The sequence below is a fragment of the Danio aesculapii genome, chromosome 25 (assembly GCF_903798145.1).
Source record: "Danio aesculapii chromosome 25, fDanAes4.1, whole genome shotgun sequence".
In the NCBI taxonomy this organism is placed as follows: domain Eukaryota; kingdom Metazoa; phylum Chordata; class Actinopteri; order Cypriniformes; family Danionidae; genus Danio; species Danio aesculapii.
Window position 1 is genome coordinate 8,081,988 of NC_079459.1, and position 23,832 is coordinate 8,105,819.

Sequence of the window (23,832 nt, forward strand, 5' to 3'; positions counted from 1 at the left end):
GGCCAAGAATAGACGTCTCTTATTACCGCTGGTGGCAATCACTATGCCATACATTACAAAGCCAAGGTGTATTATTACTGACACTTACTATTTCAAAAAGACATCTGCTATTGCCTGCAATTCACTGAAATGAAAAAGCAATTTGGATACTTCAAAAACAGCATCATAAATAAATAAATAAAGTTAATTTCCTTGCTTCAATCATTCTTTGTATGTGACTGACAGTTTTTACAATAAAGCTTGACATGCAATCAAAATCCATTCTTCTCATTACTCAAAAGGAAGATGTTCAAAATGGAATACTAGCAACATACTACACTGAAATAAAAATGACTTATTGGATAAGTAAGAAAGTTTAATTTATTTAATAATTTATATGGGCTAAATTTAAACAAATTAAATATATTAATGTTCAACTTAATTATTTGGTTTAAATTCACCCCCATATACATTGTTTGCAACCATTTACCTTAATAATATTTAGTAAATCCAATGAATCATTTTTTTAAGTTTACTAAATGCACAGAAAATCTTTAGGCAAGGCAAGGCAAGTTCCTTTATAGAGCACATTTCATACACAATGGAAATTCAAAGGGCTTTACATAAACAAGAATAAAAGAAACAAGAAAATAAAAACGACAAATAATAAAAATGAATAAAAACAGATTAAATTGTGTTAAAAGAAATGAAAAAGAAAAGAAAGACATATTAGTGCGATCTGTTGGATGTAGCACAGTGCTTATTCAGTAAAGACACAGCTAAACAGATACGTTTTCAGTCTTTATTTGAATGTGACTAATGTTGGAACACATCTGATCATTTCTGGAAGCTGATTCCAGCAGCGGGGGTGTAGTAGCTGAAGGCAGATTCACCCTGCTTTGATTAACCTATTGGAATTTCTAGTTTATATAATCCTAAAGAGCTTAGGGATCTATTTGGTTTGTATTCAGTGAGCATGTCTGTAATGTATTGAGGTCCTAGGCCATTTAGTGATTTATAGACAAGTAATAATACTTTAAAATCTATTCTGAATGTAACTGGGAGCCAGTGTAAAGACCTGAGGACAGGTGTGATGTGCTCTGATTTCCTGGTTCTGGTCAGAATCCTGGCAGCAGCGTTCTGGATGAGCTGCAACTGTCTGACGGTCTTTTTGGGAAGGCCTGTGTGGAGTCCATTACAGTAATCCACCCTGCTGGTGATAAAACCATGAACAAGTTTCTCTAAGTCTTCACTGGAAACAAAGCATCTTATTCTTGCAATTATAAGATGCAAAGCAATGTGTGTTTATGCTTCACTTGTAGAAAATCACGTTATTTTTTCATATATCTTACTTTGATTATATACAGCTACTCATCTAGCATAAAAATGGAAACAAAGCATTTGATTCTTGCAATGTTTTTGAGATGATAGTATGCTGATTTACTGACTGCTTTGACATGACTATTGAAACTCAGATCTGACTCCAGAGTCACACCAAGATTCTTGACCTTATTTTTTGTTGTTTGACCCTTAGAGCCAAGGTACGCATTCACCTTGAGAACCTCATCTCTGTTCCCTAATGCAATGACTGTCGTTTTCTCTTTGTTTAACTGAAGAAAGTTTTGGCACATCCAATTATTAATTTCATCAATGCATTGGCAGAGGCTGTCAATGGGGCTGTAGTCATTAGGCAGTAAGGCTCAGTAGATCTTAGTGTCATCAGCATAGCTGTCGTAGGAAATTTGCTTCTTTCGCATTCAGTTTATAAGGATGTGTAAGTAATATGAAAAGTTCTCGTATCTTTTGCGATTTTGTTATTTGAGATGTATAACGCAGGGAAAGTGGCCGCATAAAGAAACACTGTATGTGCTGTTCAAGACTGTGGGTGTTTACAGGGGTTTGACAGATAAATATGAATTTGTAGCTAAATTGTTAGCTGTGCCAAACAGCGTTTCACGTTGTTTACATCCTTGTTTACGTCCTCGCTACAACATACCGTTAACGCTAGAAACTATGCATGTAAGATATTAATTTTACAAATACTTACAGGTTGTGGCTCACAATCCACAGCTTCTTCTATCGTGGATGGAGCTGCTTCTTATTTAAGGAGTTTTTAGCCGAATTCACCACTGAACTGGGAGAGATTTTGGAAGCTGTCCTTTGTCAAATGCTAGCTATATATATATTTTTTTAATAATTCTCTGGAACATAACTAAATTTAGATTTTAAGCACTTCTCTCTTTGAAAATGTGAAAATTGTAAGGTACTAATTGAAACTGCATTGTTATATTAACTTTGATTCATACGAAAAGTCAATACAAATGTGTACATTTATATTGTAAAAGACATTGAAAGTCAAAACGAAGTCAAAATGATTAGCCCTACTGTGAAGTTATTTTTCTTCTTCAAATGTTCTCCAAATGATGTTTAACAGAACAGGAAATTTTTCACAGTATTTCCTAAAATATTTTTTCTTCCGTAAAAAGTCTTATTTGTTTTATTTGGCCTTTTAAAAAAGCATTTTAAGGTCAATAGTATTATCCCCCTTAAGCAATATATATATATATATATATATATATATATATATATATATATATATATATATATATATATATATATATATATATAGATTGTCTACAGAACAAACCATTGTGCCTAATTACCATAACTTGTCTAATTAACCGAATTAATCGAGTTACACCTTTAAATTGCACTTTAACCTGAGTACTAGTTGTCTTGAAAAATATCTAGTAAAATATTATGTACTCTCATCATGGCAAAGATAAAAATAAATCAGTTATTAAAAATTTTAGATTAAAACAACTATGTTTATAAATGTGTTGAGAAAATGTACTCACTGTTAAACAGAACTTGGGGGGAAAGTATTTTTTAAAAATGCTAAATTTCCTGTATTCAAATACAGTGTATACTACAGTAATCGTGTGGTTATATGCTATTCCAAACATAGCTGACTTGACTGACTAGACACATTATTATATAACTCTTAATACTTCTAATCAATGCAACTCTAAATACTTCTGATCAATACTATAAATTCTGACCATAAATTCTCTTTTGTACATTACTGAGGACAAAGTGAAAGTCCAAATGCTCAATAGAAAATGGGTAGGTTCTTTCTTACTGCCCGAATAATTATATAAAGCTTCTCTGGGTCAGCTCCACTGCATTGCAATTCATCCATAAACGATTACACAGCACTTCTCCTGCCTCCTATTACATGGCATCAGCACCAGTGCTTCGGGTTTAATGTAAAGCACAGTGGTGTTGAGCAAGAATTGTTCTGCAGAGGTCAATGGGAAAAGCTTAAGAGTGCCTGCTGGTTTAAATGTTGTTTTTTTCATGGTGCTTTAGGGAAACCTTAAAATGCTATTTATGTTTTGTGTTTTCAGCCTTCCAGATGCAGCTGCAGAAGGGGATATCAGGTGTGTAGACTTAAAACACACTCACAAACACATATTTTTGTAATGTGATTTTTTTTTATCAGTAATAAAGGGAAGTAAAAAGGAAGTAATCAGAAGAGTTTATTCTTACCATAGGATACAGATACTGGTGTCAGATACTGTTTGCTGAAGCTTTTATATTTTGAAGCCACAGTTTGCAAAAAATTTAATTCCACCTCATTGAATAAATATAAAATATACAAATGTATGATCAAGTTAAATAGGCAAAAACATATCAATAATATATATTGTTTTTTATCGATTACTAAAATTAACTAAATAAAACCAAAAGCCAAAAAAATTAACAACAAATTATTTTATGATTACATATAAACTGGCATATGTTTGCAAACACTTTTTTTTTTGTGTTAATTTGTACAAATTAAAGGTATAGTTCAAACCAAAATGTTAAATTCTATTATCATTTACTCACCCTTGAGTTTCTGATAACACTTTACAGTACAGGACAAGTGGTAAATGTTATTTAATGTACACTTACCGGACACTTTATTAGGTACACCTGACCAACTGCTCGTTAACGCAAATTTCTAACCAGCTAATCACATGGCAGCAACTCAATGCATTTAGGCATGTAGACATGGTTAAGATGATCTGCTGATGTTCAAACCAAGCATCAGAATGTGGAAGAAAGGTGATTTAATTGACTTTGAACGTGGCATGTTTGTTGGGGCCAGACGGGCTGGTCTGAGTATTTCAGAAACTGCTGAGGAGTTTCTGATGAGTCTCGATTTCTGCTGTGACATTCGGATGGTAGGGTCAGAATTTGGCATCAACAACAGGAAAGCATGGATCCATCCTGCCTTTTATTAACTGTTTAGGCTGGTCGTGGTGGTGTAATGGTATGGGGGACATTTTCTTGGCACACTTTGGGTCCATTAGTACCAATAGAGCATTGTGTTTACGCCACAGCCTACCTGACTATTGTTGCTGACCATGTTCATACCTTTATGACCACAGTGTACAGTCTTCTGATGGCTACTTTCAGCAGGATAACCCGCCATGTCATAAATCACAAATCATCTCAGACTGGTTCTCAATGTTCTCACTGTTCTTAAATGGCCTTCACAGTCACCAAATTCAATCCAATAGAGCACCTTTGGGATGTGGTGGAACGGGAGATTTGCATCATGAATGTGCAGCCGACAAATGTGCAGCAACTGTGTGATGCTATCATGTCAATATAGACCAAAACCTCTGAGGAATATTTCCAATACCTTGTTGAATCTACGCTACGTAGGCAAAAGGGGGTCCAACTAGTAAGGTGTACCTAATAAAGTGGCCGGTGAATGTATTTACTAACATGAAAAACAATGATTAATGCTAGGGCACAATCTGAATTAACATGAACTAAGAATGAATGACTATACTTTCATTAATGAATAAATGCATTAACAACTAACATTAAACCAGTTACTAGTATTAGTCCAGTATTTAATATAAAATGTTACTGAGTTTGTTTGTTTTTTCTGTTGAACACAAAAGAAGATATTTTTTTAAAAGTGCTGGTTGCTGAAACCTATTGATTTCCATAGTCATTTTTGGGCAGCCAGCATTCTTCAAAATTTCTGCTTTTGTGTTCAACAGAAGAAAGAAATTTGTTAAGGTTTAACACCACATGAGGTTGAGTACACTTAAAAAAGTTATTCTTCTACTTGTTCAAACTACTTATATAAAATGAGCTGAAACAACACAATTCTTGAGATTTATTTGAGGACAACTTAATTGTTTTATGTTTAATTGTCTTAAAATTAACTTGATCGATTTGTGTAGGAACAGAATGAATAAATTGTGTGGAAAGCAGAATTTTTACACTGTAAATGATGAGGTCATTTTAATTTTTAAGTGAACTATCCCTTTAATAGCAGTTGAAAATAATAGTTTGAGCTTTATTATTATAGTAGTGTGCAAGGAATATTTATCTTTATTTTTGCCATCATTTTTTTTTTGTGTACTGTTCCTTTAAATTATAACTCTTAGTTTAGATCAGATTAAAATAAAAAGCTTGAACAAGCCTTTCTTTTATATTTAAGAGCAACATTGGTGTTGTGAAGGAGGTCACTGATGTTATGGCAACCCCTCTGACAGGAAAAGAGGTGCTGTGGCATACGCTTCCCAGAAGCCCTGGCTCCTAAACACCACACTAGCGGAGAACATCACCTTCGAGATGCCTTTAATAAAGCAAAGGTAAATTACCTTCATTTACTTCACATACAGTCGAAGTCAAAATGAGTAGCTTATTTTTATATATCCCAAATGATGTTTAACAGCTAGCAATTATTCACAGTATTTACTATAATATTGTTTCTTCTGGAGAAAATTGTTGGGGTTTTATTTCAGCTTGAATAAAAGCAGTTTTAAATCCATTTTAAGTTATTAGCCCCCTTAACCCTCGTGTGCTCATGGGGATGTTTTCATCCACTCTGGGGTGATTTTGAGTCTTAATTTCACCACAACTCTGAGTTTCAGCAAATTAAATGATTTTTGGTGACAAATCTTATTTTGACACATATTTTGTGAAAATGTTTGACAATTTAAAAAAATTCAGCAATACATTTTGGCCAAATTGACCACCCTTTCGTTATGTTGGTGGCTGTTTTTGCCTCATTGACTTCCATTATAATAACATTTTTCTGTTGCAAAGCCATGACACCAAATTATCTCGTTTGTTGCTGGTTTTCTCTGTTGGGAATTGGTAAAAGTTGTAATTTTTACAGTTGATCATCAGCTGCAGTGCAATAAAAGCTTAGTTTCTGGCTTAAAATTATATGGTTATAGGAAGTATAGTGTGTGTGGGTTTGTGTGTGGGTTTGTGTGTGTGTGTGTGTGTGTGTGTGTGTCTCACACATGTGTGAGAGAGACCGTTGTGCACTTACCCAACAAACAGTTTTGTGCTTAATAGACGTCTAATAGACATCTAAGAATAGCCCAAAACTAGACTAGTGGTCAAATAGACTCAGAATCAGAAACAGCTTTATTGCCAGGTATGTTCACACATATGAGAAATTTGTTTTCGTGACAGAGCTTCTACAGTGCAACAGCATTACAGAGACAGGACAAAAAACAGATAATAAATATATTTAAAAAAAATACAAGTAAGATTTGTATCTTACTTGTAAAATAGTACTTGTAACTTGTATTTTACAAATAAGATACTTGTGTTACAAGTAAGTAATAGAGAGATTAGACAGACTTTATATGTGTAGTCATTAATTTCTGTTTGTTTAATGAGTAGTCTAGTTTTGGCCTATTATTTTTGGCCTACGTCTATTAGATTTTCACTGACAGCCCAAATTTTGCATCTAATAGACATCTAAACATGGACAGCTTGGCTAAAACAAGGCTAAACTTGGACTGTCAGTAAAAAATCTAATAGACATCTAAGAATAGCCCAAAACTAGACTAGTCTTCAAATAGACAGATTAGACAACCTGTGTAGTCATTCATTTCTGTTTATTTGATGACTAGACTAGTTTTGGCCTATTCTTAGACGTCTTTTAGATTTTCACTGACAGCCCAAATTTAGCCTGACAGCCCAAATTTTGTGTTTAATAGACGTCTAATAGACATCTAAACGTAGACAGCTTGGCTAAAACAAGGCTAAACTTGGGCTGTCAGTAAAAATCTAATAGACATCTAAGAATAAGCCAAATCTAGACTAGTCGTCAAGTAGACAGAAATGAATGACTGCACATATAAAGTCAGTCTAATCTGTCTATTTGATGACTAGTCTAGTTTTGGCCTATTCGTAGATGTTTATTAGATTTTCACTGAAAGCCCAAATTTAGCCTTGTTTTAGCCAAGACGACCATGTTTAGACGTCTATTAGACATCTATTAGACATCTTTTAAAAACAAAAATTGCTTGCTGGGTACCTTGGTATGTTTCAGAAAATAAGCATCTCAGCTCATCTCAGCTCTCAGAACGTTGTAAACATAGTGAGTGTAGGTATGCATGTGCACTATAATTAGCTGTTTTACTCCATAGAACTCCATATAAAAGTATTTTGCACAGGCCTTTCTAAAGGTTTAATTGTGCCAACAGATGATCAACAGCAAAAATGAAAGTTTTATCTCTTACCAACTGGGAAAAACACCAACAATAAAGAATGCGTGATTATTTGGTGTCATGGCTTTGCAGTCAATAAATCAAAGTTTATTTATAAAGCGCTTTTTAAAAACATCAAGTGCTAACCAAAGTACACACAGTAACCAAAGCCGTCACACACCGGATGCACCGTGACACGGCACGCACTTGACAGTTGAAAGCATCGCACACTAGATGCACACATTCGCATGCTATTTTAAACTAAACTATTCAGATGGCGCTCTGTGGCGCGGCAGAAAAATGAACAGTCTCCTGAGTTGTGGCTGCACGCCGCGGACAGTCGCCGACTTGCAGCGTCGGTGTGTGTACCCTAATAGAAACCTATGTTTAGAATTCTGAAATGTATGGCGCTGGTGTGTGACCCCCTTTACACCATCTGAAACAAAGGACAAATACAACAGACATAAGACTCTCATATGGTATTAAAAGCCAAAGAATAAAAATAGGTTTTAAGACTAGATTTAAAAGCAGAAAGGGTTGTGCCTAAGATGGAGAGGCAAATTATTGCAGAGTATGGGAGCCACCACTGCACAGGCACGGTCACTCCTGGTTTTTAACCTTGTGCGTGAAACAGCCGAAAGTACCTGATCAGCACATCTAAGTGCCCTTGATGGAGTGTACAATTGAGATAATGAAGACAAATATCTTGGTGCTAGTCCATTTAGGCATTTAAACACCAAAACTAGAATCTTAAAATGTATCCTAAACTGCACAGGAAGCCAATGAAGAGAAGCCAGTGTGGATGTAATGTGCTCCCGTTTGCATGTCCCCATCAGCAAACAAGCATTCTGCACTATCTGCAGATGAGTAAGGGAGGCATGGATAATACCCACATAGTGGGCATTACAATAATCTAGCCAATCTAGAGTTGAGATAAAAATATGTATAATCCTTTCAAAGTCGCCAAAAGACAGAAAATACTTTGGATAATTTGGATAATTGCATCAACTGTAAAAAAAAATAGCTTTAATTTCTGAATTAATCTGTTAATCCAGTTTGAAGTCACTATCCATAAAAACACACCGTTTTTTTTACATTAGGTTTTACAAAAGGATTTAACACACCAATCCCCAGATCAATTATAACCAAATGTGGCTATAATGGAAGTCAATGGGGCAAAAACAGCCACAAACATAATGAAAGGGTAGTCAATTTCAACAGTACACAAAGATTAAGCCAGTGGTTCTCAACTGGTTTGGGCATGGGACCCACATTTTTACATGGTCATCAAGCCACAACCCAAATTTTTTGGAACTATAATATAACTTTAGGAATTATAATTAATTTGTATTTATTTGTTAATATACACAAGTAGTGACAGATAAATGATAAGAAAATCACCAAGATTTACAAATAAACAATATTTTATTGCTGTCATTTAACAAAATGTATGCACTTCTGTGATGCCCTCAGCTCTTGGAGTCATCTTTGAAAATCCACAGGTTTGTCCTTGCAACCGGGATGTTTGGTTTCTAAATGTCGTTTTAATTTAGAAGGTTTCATGCTCTCCTGTGAAAGCACCTCACTACATATGACACACTGAGATTTTAAGCCTTTTTTGTTATCTATATATGGAAATCCATACTTTACATATTCGGGGTCGTACTTGCGCTTTGACATATTTGCTGCTACAATTAAATGAAATTTCACATGTCAAACGGTATGGTTGTCGCGCGCGCATTTCAAAATAAAAGTCCGGTATAAGCAAAATAAATTAAAAATGAAGCTTTTTTTGGCCACACACTCCGCGAGACACTGAAAATGTTCCCGCGACCCACTTTTGGGTCGCAACCCACCAGTTGAGAAACACTGGGTTAAGCCATATTTTTATACAAAACTTAATACTAGTATCTTGAACAATATCTAGTAAATTATGTACTGTCATCATGGCAAAGATAAAAAGAAATCAGTTATTAGAAATTAGTTATTGAAACTATTATGTTTAGAAATGTGTTGAAAAAAATTGTCTTATCGTCAAACAAAAATTGAGGAAAAAAATATACAGGGAGGCTAATAATTTAAGAGTGCCTTCAACTGTAGGTGTGTTTATCAGTTGATTGCTCACTTCATTGATTGAGGATACTGGATTTGTTGCCAACACATTTATTTAAGAAAGATTACACCATATGGCGTCTAGGTACAGCAGTTGTGTCTAATGGGCCTGCTGAACACATTAACCTCTGTCAAACACTCGGTTGCTGTAGTGATGTACAAAAGTCAAGTGTTTACATTCGTTATTTGTGTCCATTCGTCAATAGAAAAGCGTTCTTTCTCCCAGTGTGACATTCGATCATTATCGCCTCTTTAAATTTCTGCAGCAGTCATTAGACTGATGTGGTCTTCGGTAAGTGTCTCTCTGTGAGCAGATGAGTCTTGTAATCTCTGTTGTATATTCAAATTCCCTGGAGCCTCCGCAGCTGGCAAGTGTCAACAGTGTCTGTACTGAAAATACATGAATTTAGGACACATTTCACACTAGAGATGTGCTTGTCAGGACTGAAGCCGATATGATACAATACAATATGATATGCAGCATAATGCACAGCTCATGATACGATACTTAAAGATACGTATTCACCTCATGATGCAGTATAATCTGATTTCAATTGGGTTCCATTCAACACAATACAAAATATGCAATAGAAAAAAAATATGATTGCTTATTTTTTAACCTTCAGGTTAAGATCAGTTTCTATATTACTGACTAAAGGAAAGCTGTGACATTACCTGCCGACTCTCTCACATAGCCTATTATCATAGCATAGCTTTACCTTTTACAGTTAGGTTGACAAATAGCAGAACATTAGAGCATTACAATCTACAACTGTTCTTTAAAGGGCATCTATTTTACCCCTTTTTCAAGATTTAGGATAAGTCTTTTGTGTCTCCAGAATGTGTCTGTAAAGTTTCAGCTCAAAACACCCATCAGATTATTTATTATAGCTTTATAATACATTAGAATTTTCTGCTCTGAAGACATGTAGCTGTTTTTGTTGCCTGTGCCTTTAATGCGAATTCTCCCCGCCCACCGTTTCCACGTGGCTGTCAGAGTGTGCCTAAATTTCCACCTCGGCTGTGTCAGATAAACAGCACAGTGACAGACATGAAGGAAGCAGATCTCACATGTGAAATACTACAGTAAGAACTTTCCCAATGATTATTTGATGTTTTTGTTATGGAGTTGCTACAATTAGTAACACACAAGGTCGTTATAAAGCACACGCACACAGACACACACACACACACACACACACACACACACAGCGTGCACGTTTAACTTTGCACTGTTTTTGCGCAGCAAATGTGACAGTATACCAGTTAATATCCACTGCTGTATAGATATCCGTTATGTTAAAATACAAAATAAACCTGATTTAATGTCCACAAACTGGGATTGAAGTGTCTTCTTTTATAATTGTACTGACATGTGGCTGTGGTGATAAAGTAAAGACAGTAAAATCACTGTAATTCATTACAAACGTGCACTGTTTTCAATACGATTTAAACTTGTAAAACTCATCTGATGATGATTGATGATTACAGAGCACTCAACAGATCTTTTAAATTCCGGTTGCTTTGCACACGTCCTGTCTTGTTGATATGATTATACGCGTTACTACGGAGACATGATAATACATGGCTGTCAATCAATTCGGTGGGCGGGGAAACCGCACTTCTACGTCACGTTGCAGTAAGCCTCAAAATGGGAGGGATTTGGATCCTATTTTATTCATTCATTTTCTTTTTGGCTTAGTCCCTTTAATAATCTGGGGTTGCCACAGCGGAATGAACCAGCAGGTTTTCCAGCACACGTTTTTACGCAGCGGATGCCCTTCCAGCTGCAACCCATCACGGGGAAACCGGAGCACCTGGAGGAAACCCACACGAACACGGGGAGAACATGCAAACTCTACACAGAAACTCCAACTGACCCAGCTGGGGCTCGAACAAGCGACCTACTTGCTGTGAGGCAACAGCACTACCTACCGCTTCGCCCCACATCCCGAATAACTTACCACTATAGCTTTTTCCATCATCGTTGTATTTTACCGGAAAGCCTAAATGCTTTCATACATGTGATTTAAATGATGTGAGAGGAGTGATCTCTCTGTGATTGTAACAAATTTAGTAAAGTTAAAAAAATTTATTAATCTGTGGGTCACATGTGGTCCGAATCGTTGGTTGTGATCTTAACGAATCATGAATCAACCATTATCCATTACATCCCTAACGTAACTGATGGGGATGCTGACAATGAAGTTGATGATCCATGTGCAGTACTTTATTCAAAAGAGAAAGGTCAGGCAGGCAATGGTTAACACAGGAGCAAAGCAGGAGCATGTAGGTTATCCAAAAGAGTAGTCGGAGGCACAAGCAAATTGATCAGTTCAGGCAGCAAACAACATAAAACAATTAACAAGTCAAGGGTCAGAAAACAGAGCAAGGCAAGACAATAGAACGCTTGTTACAGGGTGTCTACCAAACAAGACTCAGCAATGTGTGTGTGTGTGTGTGTGTGTGTGTGTGCGTTTGAGAAGTGTATAAATAGTCTGTGTAATTTGTCCTGAACAGCTTCAGCTGTGTGTGTTTGCAATCATGGGGGATCTGGACCAGGTGTCTGAGTGAAGTGCATGATGGCATTTGTAGTTTATTAAAGTGGCAAATTTGTAGTTCTTCAGCGATCTGCACAGGCTGGATCACTAGTGATTGTGACAATTTGGGGGTACATATAAGTAATGAGCCAGAGTTGAAAATTTTGGTGGCTTTGTGAATATAAATTTTATACCATTTGAAGTGGTCAGTGTCTTAAAGGCGCAGTATGTAAATCTTGTCCCTAGAGGGCACATATTTAAAACAAACAAAAACATTTGTAGTTTAATGATGCACTAAGTGAGTGTGGAATCATGGGAGTTGTCAACTTCATCACATCCTACAGAAGTCATGCAAAAATCATGTTCATGGATGAGCTAAACTACTCAACACTTATTATCCTGGTAGTATGAAGCAGAGTAATGCAGAAAGCTATTGAAGCAAAATGAAACCGCTGAAGCAATTGCTAATGAAAACAGCGGAGCTTCTAATTAGACACAGTTGACCACTTCCAGTTCTTTCAGTCATGATCACATGGGGGAAGAAGCAGCGCTGTTTTATCAACCTAAATATATTTGAAGGTTCAGCTATAATGCTGCTCTGTGCAGTCGAATAAACCGTACAACATATTAAAGCATCTTTTTTTAGCATATTTAGCATGTGTGACGTCATTAGCATGGTAATACAGGACACAGTATTTGTCTCTTGAAATCTTCAAAACATTTAAGATAATGTAAGTACTTAAGTCAGCAAAACATCAATGTTCTGTGGGTTTTTGGATATTTTAATGACAAAAATGTTGCATTTTGTTCCATTAAATAGCTATTTTATCACTAAAAGAGTCCATGCAGAGAGTTTGTCATTCATTATTAAGCACCAAATTTATTTCTACATCAATATTTTAAAAAGTAATAAAGATAGATTGCCACATAGTGTTACATTTCTATCCAACTGTGCTTCAGTCATGTATCTGTTGTTGTTTCCAGGTACAGAGCAGTAATTGAAGCATGTTCTCTCCAGCCGGACATTGACATCCTGCCCCAGGGGGACCAGACAATAATCGGAGAGCGGGTCAGTGTGCCGCCCATGCGACTTTAGTGACGCATTTCATTACCAGCCATCTGGAATGCTTTTAGTACTAAACATAGTAGAGTTTCACTTATGAACATCCATAATGAATTCCACTAACAAACATGCATCTAGTGTGGAACATCCTCGTGTTTTTGTATCCAAGCAGCAGTTTAAAGGACACCATGTCTTTTGTTTACTCTTCTTCAGTCAGGTTTTTATTTCAGGTCACATTTAAGGTTGTAAATGGCCTAAAAGCTGCCTTCCACCTCATTTAAGCAGTGTTAGCCTTGTCAACACAATCAATTGTTATGCTAGATGTGTATAGTACAGTTACCGTAACAACTTCTACCCCTGTCCCCTTCCTAATGCGGTGTTTTATCAATACTGCCTTGCTTGTAACTTTCTCCTTCATACACTTTCCAGGGTATTATTCTTTCTGGAGGCCAGAGGCAACGAATCAGCGTGGCTCGAGCTCTTTATCAAACTACAAATGTGGTATTCCTGGTAGGTTCAGATCTGTCTGTACTAATAGTGAAGTAAGACATCAAGTAATTACTTGTTTGTTTTCCCAGGATGATCCTTTCTCAGCACTGGATATTCACTTAAGTGATCATCTGATGCAGGAGGGTATTCTTAAACTATTGAGGGAGGAGAAGAGAACGGTGGTGATCGTGACACACAAACTGCAGTATCTTCCTCACGCAGATTGGGTACTTCGCATTTTTATTTTCTTCCACACAGGAACACTCCATCATTTTGAAAATAGTCTTATTTTACAACTCCCCTGGGGTAAATTGTTGAGTTTTACCATGTTTAAATATATTAAGTGAATTTCAGGGTCATATAATAATCAATAATTGAATCGGATTAGACCATTAGGATCTCGCTCAAAAATGACCAAAGTGTTTTGATCATTTTCCTATTTTTGCTTGTTTTTTTTTTTTTACTTCACGTATTAAGAATTTAAAAATTGCTCATTTCAAGGCCGATGGGATGAATCAGACAATGCAGAAATCATATTAGCTTTTAGCTTAGCTTAGCATAGATCATTAAATCGGATTAGACCATTAGCATCTCGCTCAAAATGACCAAAAGCTTGATTTTTCTATTTTTACATCTGTATTAACACAGACAGAAATTAAAAGTTGCTCATTTCTAGGCCAATGAGAGGAATCAGACAATGTTTTGGAATATGTCTGGTAATTTTGGTGGCTTTGTGAGTGTATTTTAAATAGGGCTGTCAAAATTAGCACGTTAACGCACGTAATTAATTTGAAATATTAACGCGTTTAAAAAATAACGCAAATAACCCCCCGATCCTCAGTTTCATCCACTACACCCAGCCCCTCCCTCACGGTCCTCACTTTCATCCGCGAACTGGTCACTTTTGGGTTAAGGGCGGCGTGATTGCCGATTGCCTTGCCTAGAGCACCAGTTTAGCTTGCTCCGGCCCTGCGTGTGTTTAACATGCAAAGAAACATGGATAAGACCAAGGATGCGCTTTTAGAAGGAAAGTTTCAGTATAAAACAATTCATGTCGCATCCCCAGGCTATCCTGCATTTCCTCCAGAGTTTCATGCAATTTCGGTTGTTTTAATGGAATTTGATACCGCTTGGAGAACGTAAAGAAAAACCTCTGCATTTCGGGACTAGCGTGATCCTTTAAGGTAATCAAAAATTGCTGCTTACATGGTAGACTCTTAATCAGTAAGAGTCCCCCCACACGCAACTTTTGTAAATCGTCTGCTTCACGTTGCTGTGTCAGAATCATTGCTTGTAAAATATAGCCATACTTTAGAATGCTTAGTTTAGGCAAATTTGATGAACGCGATCGTTTGTGTTGATGAATCTGAAGGGATCCCTCGCTCACTGGGTGCGCCGTACTGTGCGAGTTGTCTCTCTCTTTTTGTGTTTGTGTGTGTGTGTGTGTGTGTGTGTGTGTGTGTGTGTGTGTGTGTGTGTGTGTGTGTGTGTGTGTGTTTAGTCCACTTAGAATCCAACATGGAAATAATTTTTTTTGTTTGTTATTGCCATTGATTGTTTTGACATTCAAATGGCACCTACATGATTGTTTTTTTATATCTGTAATAAATATGGCGTTTCGTGATTAATCATGATTTGAATTACAAAAAGTGTGATTAATTACGTACATTTTTTTATCATTTGACAGCCCTAATTTTTAATACTAATTGAAGTGGTCAGTGTCTTAAAGGCGCAGTATGTGAATCTTGTCACTAGAGGGCACAAATTCAATACACAAAAAGTGTAGTTTAATGAAGTGTGGAATCATGGGAGTTATCATCTTCATCACATCTTATAGATCTCATGCAGAAATCATATTAGCTTTTAGCTTAGCTTAGCATAGATGATTAAATTGGATTTGATCATTAGCATCTCGCTCACAAATGACCAAAATCTTGACTTTTCTATTTTTACATCTGTATTTAGACAGACAGAAATTAAAAGTTGCTAATTAGAAGGCAGATTGGTGGAATCAGACAATGTTTTGAAATATTTCTGGTAATTTAGGTGGCATTGTGAATGTAATTTTAATACCATAAGAAGTGGTCAGTATCTTAAAACACAAATAGTGTAATTTGATGATGCTGTGACTGAGTGTGGAATCATGGGAGTTGTCATCTTCATTACATTTTATGGATATCATACAGAAACCATATTAGCTTTTAGCTTAGCTTAGCATAGATTATTAAATTGGATTTGATCATTAGCATCTCGCTCAAAAATAACCAAAGTGTTTCAATCATTTTCTCTGTTTACAGAAAGTAAGAGAGACAGAAATGAAAAGTGGCTATTTTCTAGGCTGATATGACTATAACTATACTCTTGTTACTCTCATTCTAATATTCAAGGAACTTTGCTGCCGTATAATGGCTGCAGTTGGCGCAATGATATTACGCAGATTCTATCTGGTGGTACAAGTGTTTTCTTTGGTGCTGGGGACTATTTTTAGGCACTGTGTGATATTATAGCACTTTCTGTAGCCATTGACTTTTATGCTGGAATGAGAGTAGCCAATAGTTCATAGCGATATTAGCCTAGAAGATAGCAACCATTTTGTTTCCGTTGGTCAGTACACAGTGTAACTACAGAAGAGTCAAGTTTTCAATAGGAAAATTATCTAAACTCTTTGGTCATATTTTAGCGAGATGCTTATGGTCTAATCCGATTCAATGATCTATGCTAAGCTATGCTAAAAGAGCTGCTGCCAGACCTGCAGATTGGCTCAATAGATTCAAAAATGGTAAAACTCATACTTCAAAATACTTAATTAATATAAGCTGAAACAACACAATTCTTGAGATTTTTGGGGGTACAACTTAAATGTTTCATGTTTAATCAACCTAAATTTGTAAAAACTAAAGTTAACTTGATTCATGTCCTAACACAATCAATTGTGTGGAATCCAGCATTTTTACAGTGTAGATCAGGTTTAATGCAGAAATCCTTGACACTTCTCTGGTAAAGGGGTAAAAATAAATCAATTGTTAAATAAGTATGCCGCTGTGCTCTTTGTAGAAGTCTAATTTAAAAGTCAAATCTCACTGAGCCTGAGTAATAAATTATTAGCTTTTATTCATCCTCTGTCACCTACACGCTGAACCTATAGAAATCATTTTAGAGGTACCCCCTATTGCATTTTATTTATAGCCCAGAGTTTATTGTAAAGGATGAATGTATTCATTTTTGTCACATTTTCAGCTGCAAATCCTGCTAACACAATTCATTAAACATCAAACTGAGCGAAATAGACCATCTGGTCTGAAGAAAAATCTAATTAAATCCCTATTTGGCCACTGTTTGCAATGAGAGTAATCAAACCGCAGACCAAACCAAAGCCATTCAATCAAAATAAGGTCACTGGGGTTTTAGAAAGCAAAAAATAAAACTGTTCTTCAGCCTAGCCTGATTTTGTTTTTCACCAGAACAAAAAGGCCAGGCACTGGTGGGCTAAAAAACTTCATGTAACATGAATATACTACTCAGCTATGTCCCTCCAGAAACACTTCAGTGCATAAAAGACCTGCATTTTAAGCTTCATCCAGTAACATTAAAGGGATAATTCACCCAAAAAAGAGAATTCCGTCATCATTTACTCACCCTTCACTTGGTTTAGATCATTGTGAGTTTCTTTTTTTAAACATAGATGAAGATTCAAGAAATCTAGAAACTTGTAGCCGTTGACTCCTAGGACCCTATCATACACCTGGCGCAGGAAGGCGCAAGACATGTTTGGCATGATTTGTTGCTATTTTCAGACCAGCACAACCCTAAATTTCACATTTTGCATCGCATTGTTTAAATAGCAAATCCCTTTGTGCTATTTTGTGGTCTCATGGGTGTGCTGGTCTCTAAAGGAGGTGTGTTAAGGCGCATTGTTAGCACGTTGCTATTTTGAAGAACTGAAATAGACTGCGCCATTGATGAACTAAAAGCTGTTCTAAAGTCCAGGGCAGAATGCATTAGTTTTGTACCTATGCAGGTCCAAACGCTTACACTTTGTTTAATACACACAGGATGTATAATTATATTTTCTTATTTAGAATTATATAGTAACTTAAACTATCGCCAGTGTAATCTGAGATAACACAATGTAACTTGATGTACAAATGTATCCCCTGAAAAGAACATTCAACATTCAAAACATAAATATTTTAAGTTTCTAAAAGCACATTTTAATGTTTAAGCATTGTTTATTGGCTACACATCTGGGTCATAGCCTAAATACATTCAGCATTATTATAGGAGTGTAATGCTACACACATAAATATGGTTATGACTTTACATTTAAAAAGTCAATCAACACAAAAAAAACAGTTCTTAGAAGTTTAACTCAATTAAAACTATTTGTAATTTCAAAAGCAGACAAAATAAGCTTAAAACTTTCAAACTTTGGTATAAAGCGAGCTATAAAATAGTTTTTTATGACTTTTAGTGTAGTATTAGATACCATGCATCATGTTGTCAAGGCAAAGTTATAATATTGGTTAAATAAAACATTATGTTAACCTGCATTTATTAAAAATGACTCATTTTATTGCTAATTAAAGTAACTTTGTATAAAAGCATCTACTAGAGGAATTAATGTAAATGAATCAACACATGGCGTCATTGCCAACCATGTTATTATAAATTAATTAAGCCTCTTGTCTCTCTCACATTGACCCTGGTTGATGAATTGCCTTGTTAATTGTCCTCTTTATGGCACTCAATAAATCACCAGCAGTAAAGAGTTTTTAAAGTCCCAGTACTTTAGACATAGCCACTTTAGGCTGACAGACAGTAACGGGTATGCTTGTTGTTAAATATTGGCTTTGCTTCTCATGGGACATTAAAAATGTCCACCTTCTGTGAGAAGAAAAAAGAAATAATCAATGTTTGTTGTTTTATTTGTAGATCATCGCGATGAAGGATGGCAGCATACAGACAGAGGGAACATTAAAAGACATCCAAAAATCTCAGCCTGAGCTCTTTGAGCAGTGGAAGACTCTGATGCACAGACAAGACAAGGAATTTGAGAAGGTAGACTGCTGAAAATAAATGAGATACGAGAGGAAGCGGTTTGAAGGTCAAGTTCATTTGTTTTGCTTTGTAAAGCCAAAATACTCACTTGACCTTTTTTGTTGACATCTGTTTGCATTGTTTAAGAGATTAACCTGGGTTTCTCTGGGTTTACGCATATTAAAATACAAGCTTAGCAATCAAGTGTGCAATGCTTATGGGATACACTGTGAAGAGAATGCATGTAAATATTGGCTTAAAAAGAAAAGACAGTGACTGAAATAAATTCAATTCTCTAAACAAGTGCCAAATGTGCCATCTAGTGGCCAACACAGCTGCCAATCAGGTCTTTGAATAGTCTGTCTGTGTCCTAAAACAGAGGAAGGCTAATGGAATCTCTTTTAATACTGTGACTACCATTATATAACTACTATAATGGCCATAGTGGTCAATATGACCATTTTCACATAAGAAGTCATATGAGATATTGGAATCGAGCTTGAATGTCTGTCATCATTCAACCCTAAATCAGAAAATGTTGGAACAGTATGGAAAATGCAAATAAAAAGAAAGTAGTGATTTCTAAATTTACTTTGACTTGTATTTCATTGCAGATGATAAAACAAGCATTATTTAATGTGTTCCTCATAATTAAAAAAAAATAAACATTCCAATTTTTTTAAAAAACATGGTTGTAACAGTAAAGTAAACCTAAAGTAAAAGTAAACCTCTTTGTAATGTTGCCATTCTTTTTCACAACACATAAAATACGTTTAGGGACTGAAAACACAAAGTGAAAAGTGTTTCAGGTGTAATTTTGTCCAATTCTTCCTGCAAACAAGTCTTAGGGTGGGCAGCAATACGGGCTCTTCAGTGTCGCACCACACATTCTCTATTGGAGACAGGTCAGGACTGTAGGCAGGTCAGTCAAGTACCTGTGTCCTCTTCCTCCGCAGCCAGGACTTTGTAACGTGTGTAGAATATGGTTTTGCACTCCCAGCAGACACAAAATGTCAGAAGATGTTAATATTAGGTTAGATTTAGGTCATCAGCATCTAAGGACATGGTTATTTTGCCATCAATTGGCTTGAAATGACGTTGATATTTTGTTGATTTTAGATTGTGTTGGAAAATGACCCAAATCCAACATCGAGTCAATATGATGTTAGTTTAAGATATTGACTCGATGTTGGAAAATGACCCAAATCCAACATCGAGTCAATATCTTAAACTAACATCATATTGACATCAAATACTGACATTTATTCGTCAGGTATGGCAACAAAAGTACAATGTCTGATAGATGTCAGAGTGGTAACATCCACACAACTTCAAGCTGTAACATCATTAGACATTGATATTTTGTTGGAAAGTAACCAAAATGCAATGTCTGTCCGATGTTGGACATTAATGTTGGACATCTGATGTCAACCCAATTTTCATTTCCAATCAAAATGCAACGTCCTACGACACATCCCCATTCCATGACAGACCCTGGCTTTTGGACTTGTAGCTGGTCTGGATGATCCTTTTCTCCTTTGGTCTGAAGCACGCAACACCCATTTCTCCCCAAAAATACCTGAAATACTGATTCATATGACCACAGTACATGTTTCCACTGGTGATCCCCAGCCCATTTTTGCTCCTAAAGGACTAGACCTTCCTTGGATGCTGCTCTTGTACCGAATCATAATTACAATTCCCTGTTGACATCGCCTGTTTCAAATCACATTGTTATTTAACCAATTTACCTGATTACTAGCCCTAAATAGCTCCTGTCTCAACTTTTTTTGGAATGTGTTGCAGGTCTGAATGACAGGAAAGGATGTATATTTACAAGTGAAATGAAGTTGACCAGACAAAACATGATATATTTTGTGTTCATATTGTCTGGAATGAAATACAAGTCAGTAAATTTGGAAATTACTACTTTCTTTTTTTAATTAGCATTTTCTATACTGTCCCAAGTTTTTCTGATTTGGGGATGTATTTTTAGAAGTCGTTACTCTGTACAATACAATGTTTTTGGTAATACAGACAATAAATATGCACAAGTTACTAGACGCCTCACAAAGGTACACACCTAACACTGTTTGACAAGCAGGAGAACAACTGAATATCTTGCTGTCTGAAGTAAAGTTATGTTTTGCTATCAGAAACTTAAGTTTTTGTTGACAAGAAGTTGCTAGGCAACAGAGGTATGCATATTTAAAGGCAAGGAAATAAGTAGCGAACACTGAAAAGCATTTGGTCAATTTGACTGCTATAGGGGGCAGTGTGGTGGCGCAGTAGGTAGTGCTGTCACCTCACGGCAAGTTGGAATTTCAGGGGTCAGTTTGCATTTTCTCCCCGTGTTGGCGTTGGTTTCCTCCAGGTGCTCCAGTTTCCCCCACATCCAAAAACATAAACTAAAGGTGAAGTGGGAAGGCTAAATTGTTTGTAGTGTATGAGTGTGAATGAGAGTGTATGGTGTTTCCTAGTGATGGGTTGCAACTGGAAGGGCATCTGCTGCGTAAAACATATGCTGGATAAGTTGGCAGTTCATTCGGCTGTGGTGACCCCAGATTAATAAAGGGACTAAGCTGAAAAGAAAATGAATCAATGAATTACTGCTATGGTAATTCAAGGTAGAATTACTCAGATAGCAATGTTAGAAAGAAATCTCCAACCACCTCAATAGAACTAGTGTTAAAGACTAAGAAATCTCTGAGGTGTCCATTTCTTCTTTCCAATGATTTATCTCTCTGTAGTTGATACAAATTACCTGCAGCTTCTTTTAGATAACAACTCCAACACGTCTCAGATCTCTTAACATGCAGAAGGATGGTTCTTTTCAGTGACACAAATGCCAAATTAAAAACAAATTGCATAAATAATAAACAGACCTTTGATCTAGTCTACTTAACCAGTGGAATAGACTAAACAGAATGTCCTGTTTTCTGTTATTTATGGTTCCAGGAGACGGTAGATGAAAACATGACAGTGCTGGAAAGAAAAAACTTGAGGCGAGCCATGTACTCCAGAGAGGCTTTGAAGACTGAGGAAGAGGAGGAAGGTAAGAGTACAAGAGCTCCAGAGTTTATATAATAATGCACAAAGACAATGGTTTGTTTACTATGCAGGTCCCTGCAAGGAATCCTCATAAATCTTCATTAAAAATAGTGTGACAAGTGGGGTAGTGCCTCTTGTTTTCTTCGCAGTATTTGCTGACTGCAGCTTCAGGAGGGAAAGCCAGTTTTCTGACAGTACTGTAGCATGCCTTGCAGTTTTTGTGATTGCTTTTGTAAGTTCACCTGGAAAAGATCTCCTGAGGTAATTAGATCATTGATGTGCAATCCTGTCCAAGCTGTTGATGTGAACAGTCTATGCCAGGATGTTTGGATGCCCACCTTCACCATCTGTCAGGAACTGGAGGTTCAATTGACAGATGGCTGAGGTGCCTGGACTTGGTGGGGAGCCTGGACTGGGCTCTGTAAGGAATCTGTAATTAAGAAATAAGATCTTCACAAAACTCTTTCTCCTGGTAGGAGAGGGCAACTTATTGGCATCCATTTGTTGGCATCTCGGTTTGTGGCAAGGTAAAACAACCATGCTTCTAGAGCACTGCCTTTCTGAGGTACGGCCCTGCTTCATCACACCTGCCAGAAATATTCAGTCAATCATGAACTTTGGCTGTTCCTCAATACCACGAATGCTGAGAATGAACTCGTATTCTTGTAGAGGCTGATCTTGCCAATTTTCTTCGAAAGAACGACCTTGCTAGACCACTAGAACACAGAGCCATTCTGTGAAAATTGAGATGCTGCAATCTTCCATGACGTTCATGCATTTAAAAAAAACTAATTTAAACATTCACACAGTGATTTTTTAATACAAATAAAACAGATTTTAATATTAAAAAGATGGTCAACTACAATATCATATTTTAAACTTTAGTTGATGTGTAATGTCGCTGTGTGCACATAAACAACATCTCTGAATGTAATACACTTTCAAAGCTTCCTTTGCAAAGGGAGACATTTGCTTTTACAGAGATTAATGCCTTAGCAAAGCCTACAAAGAACAAAGTTTGAGGACTACAAAAAATACATCCCGTTAATGATGTCACAAACCCTTCAGGTTACACGCATACACCACGTGCAGCGAAGGGGCATGGCCAGAGGCGCTGTAATGTTATAGCAGAGAAAGCTAAAATGTCGTCCAAATGCTGCTATTTCCACAGAGCTTGTTCTGTTCCTGTATTTGGGCTTCCAAAGGACATGACACAAAGAGAGAAGTGCCTACAATTTAATTTTTATTTTGTTCCAGAGAATTATAAAAAGATATAGCTCTAGCATTTGACAAAGGAGAACTTCCAGAATCTCTTCCAGTTCCGTGCTTGATTCAGCTAAAAACTCCTCAAAGAAGGAGCATCTCCAACCATAATAGCAAAAGCTGTAGATTGTGAGCCACAACCTGTAAGTACTTTTATTTGTTAAAATTGATCTACTACATGCACAGTTTCTAGCGTTAACGGTATGTTGTAGCAAGGATGTAAACAATAGGAAATGCTGTTTAGCACCTTAAACAATTTTAAACCTAGATCAGTGGTCACTAACAGGTGAATTGAGGTCCGTGTCCAGACCCAGAAGCGTCCCACACGGACGCGGACATACAGCAGGTCTGTTACTTCAGTCCCACTCCTTCTGGGTTTTCTTCCAGACCCGATCGCTCCCGCTATTCACTCTGTTTACCTGCTTTCTGCTAAGAAAAGTTCTCTTCTCGATGTACCATGTCTGCTGAATTAAGAGAGAAGAGCTGAATGCTCTCTTTGCTTAAGTTTCATTCACTCTGATGGTGCTAAGTGAAACAGAGCTCTCTGGATTCATAATAAAGTCATATTGAAATTATAAATAACAAATGTGTTGTTGCTTTGGTAATGCAAGCATAATGTAAACAGAAGTAATCAATACTTTAAAAGTGCTCAATTATTAAGATGCGTTGGTATAATTATTATCTGCATAATTGGTTGAGACTGTTGAGTCAAGATGTAAAATAGAAATAGGGGAAATTTAAGCTTTTTTTTCTTAAGCAATTTATTTGAACA

At 36.4% G+C, this 23,832-nt stretch overlaps 1 protein-coding gene across 2 annotated transcripts in view; it reads left to right on the top strand.

The window, feature by feature from the left end:
• Positions 1 to 23,832, top strand: part of abcc8 (ATP-binding cassette, sub-family C (CFTR/MRP), member 8) — a 137,906-nt gene that overhangs the window by 77,404 nt on the left and 36,670 nt on the right. For both annotated transcript variants that reach the window (XM_056451912.1, XM_056451913.1), the window contains 7 exons: positions 3,390 to 3,422; positions 5,547 to 5,645; positions 13,142 to 13,226; positions 13,650 to 13,730; positions 13,799 to 13,936; positions 18,642 to 18,767; positions 21,705 to 21,801. In XM_056451912.1, coding sequence (XP_056307887.1) covers positions 3,390 to 3,422; positions 5,547 to 5,645; positions 13,142 to 13,226; positions 13,650 to 13,730; positions 13,799 to 13,936; positions 18,642 to 18,767; positions 21,705 to 21,801 — 659 coding nt within the window. The remainder of the gene's footprint in view (positions 1 to 3,389; positions 3,423 to 5,546; positions 5,646 to 13,141; positions 13,227 to 13,649; positions 13,731 to 13,798; positions 13,937 to 18,641; positions 18,768 to 21,704; positions 21,802 to 23,832) is intronic.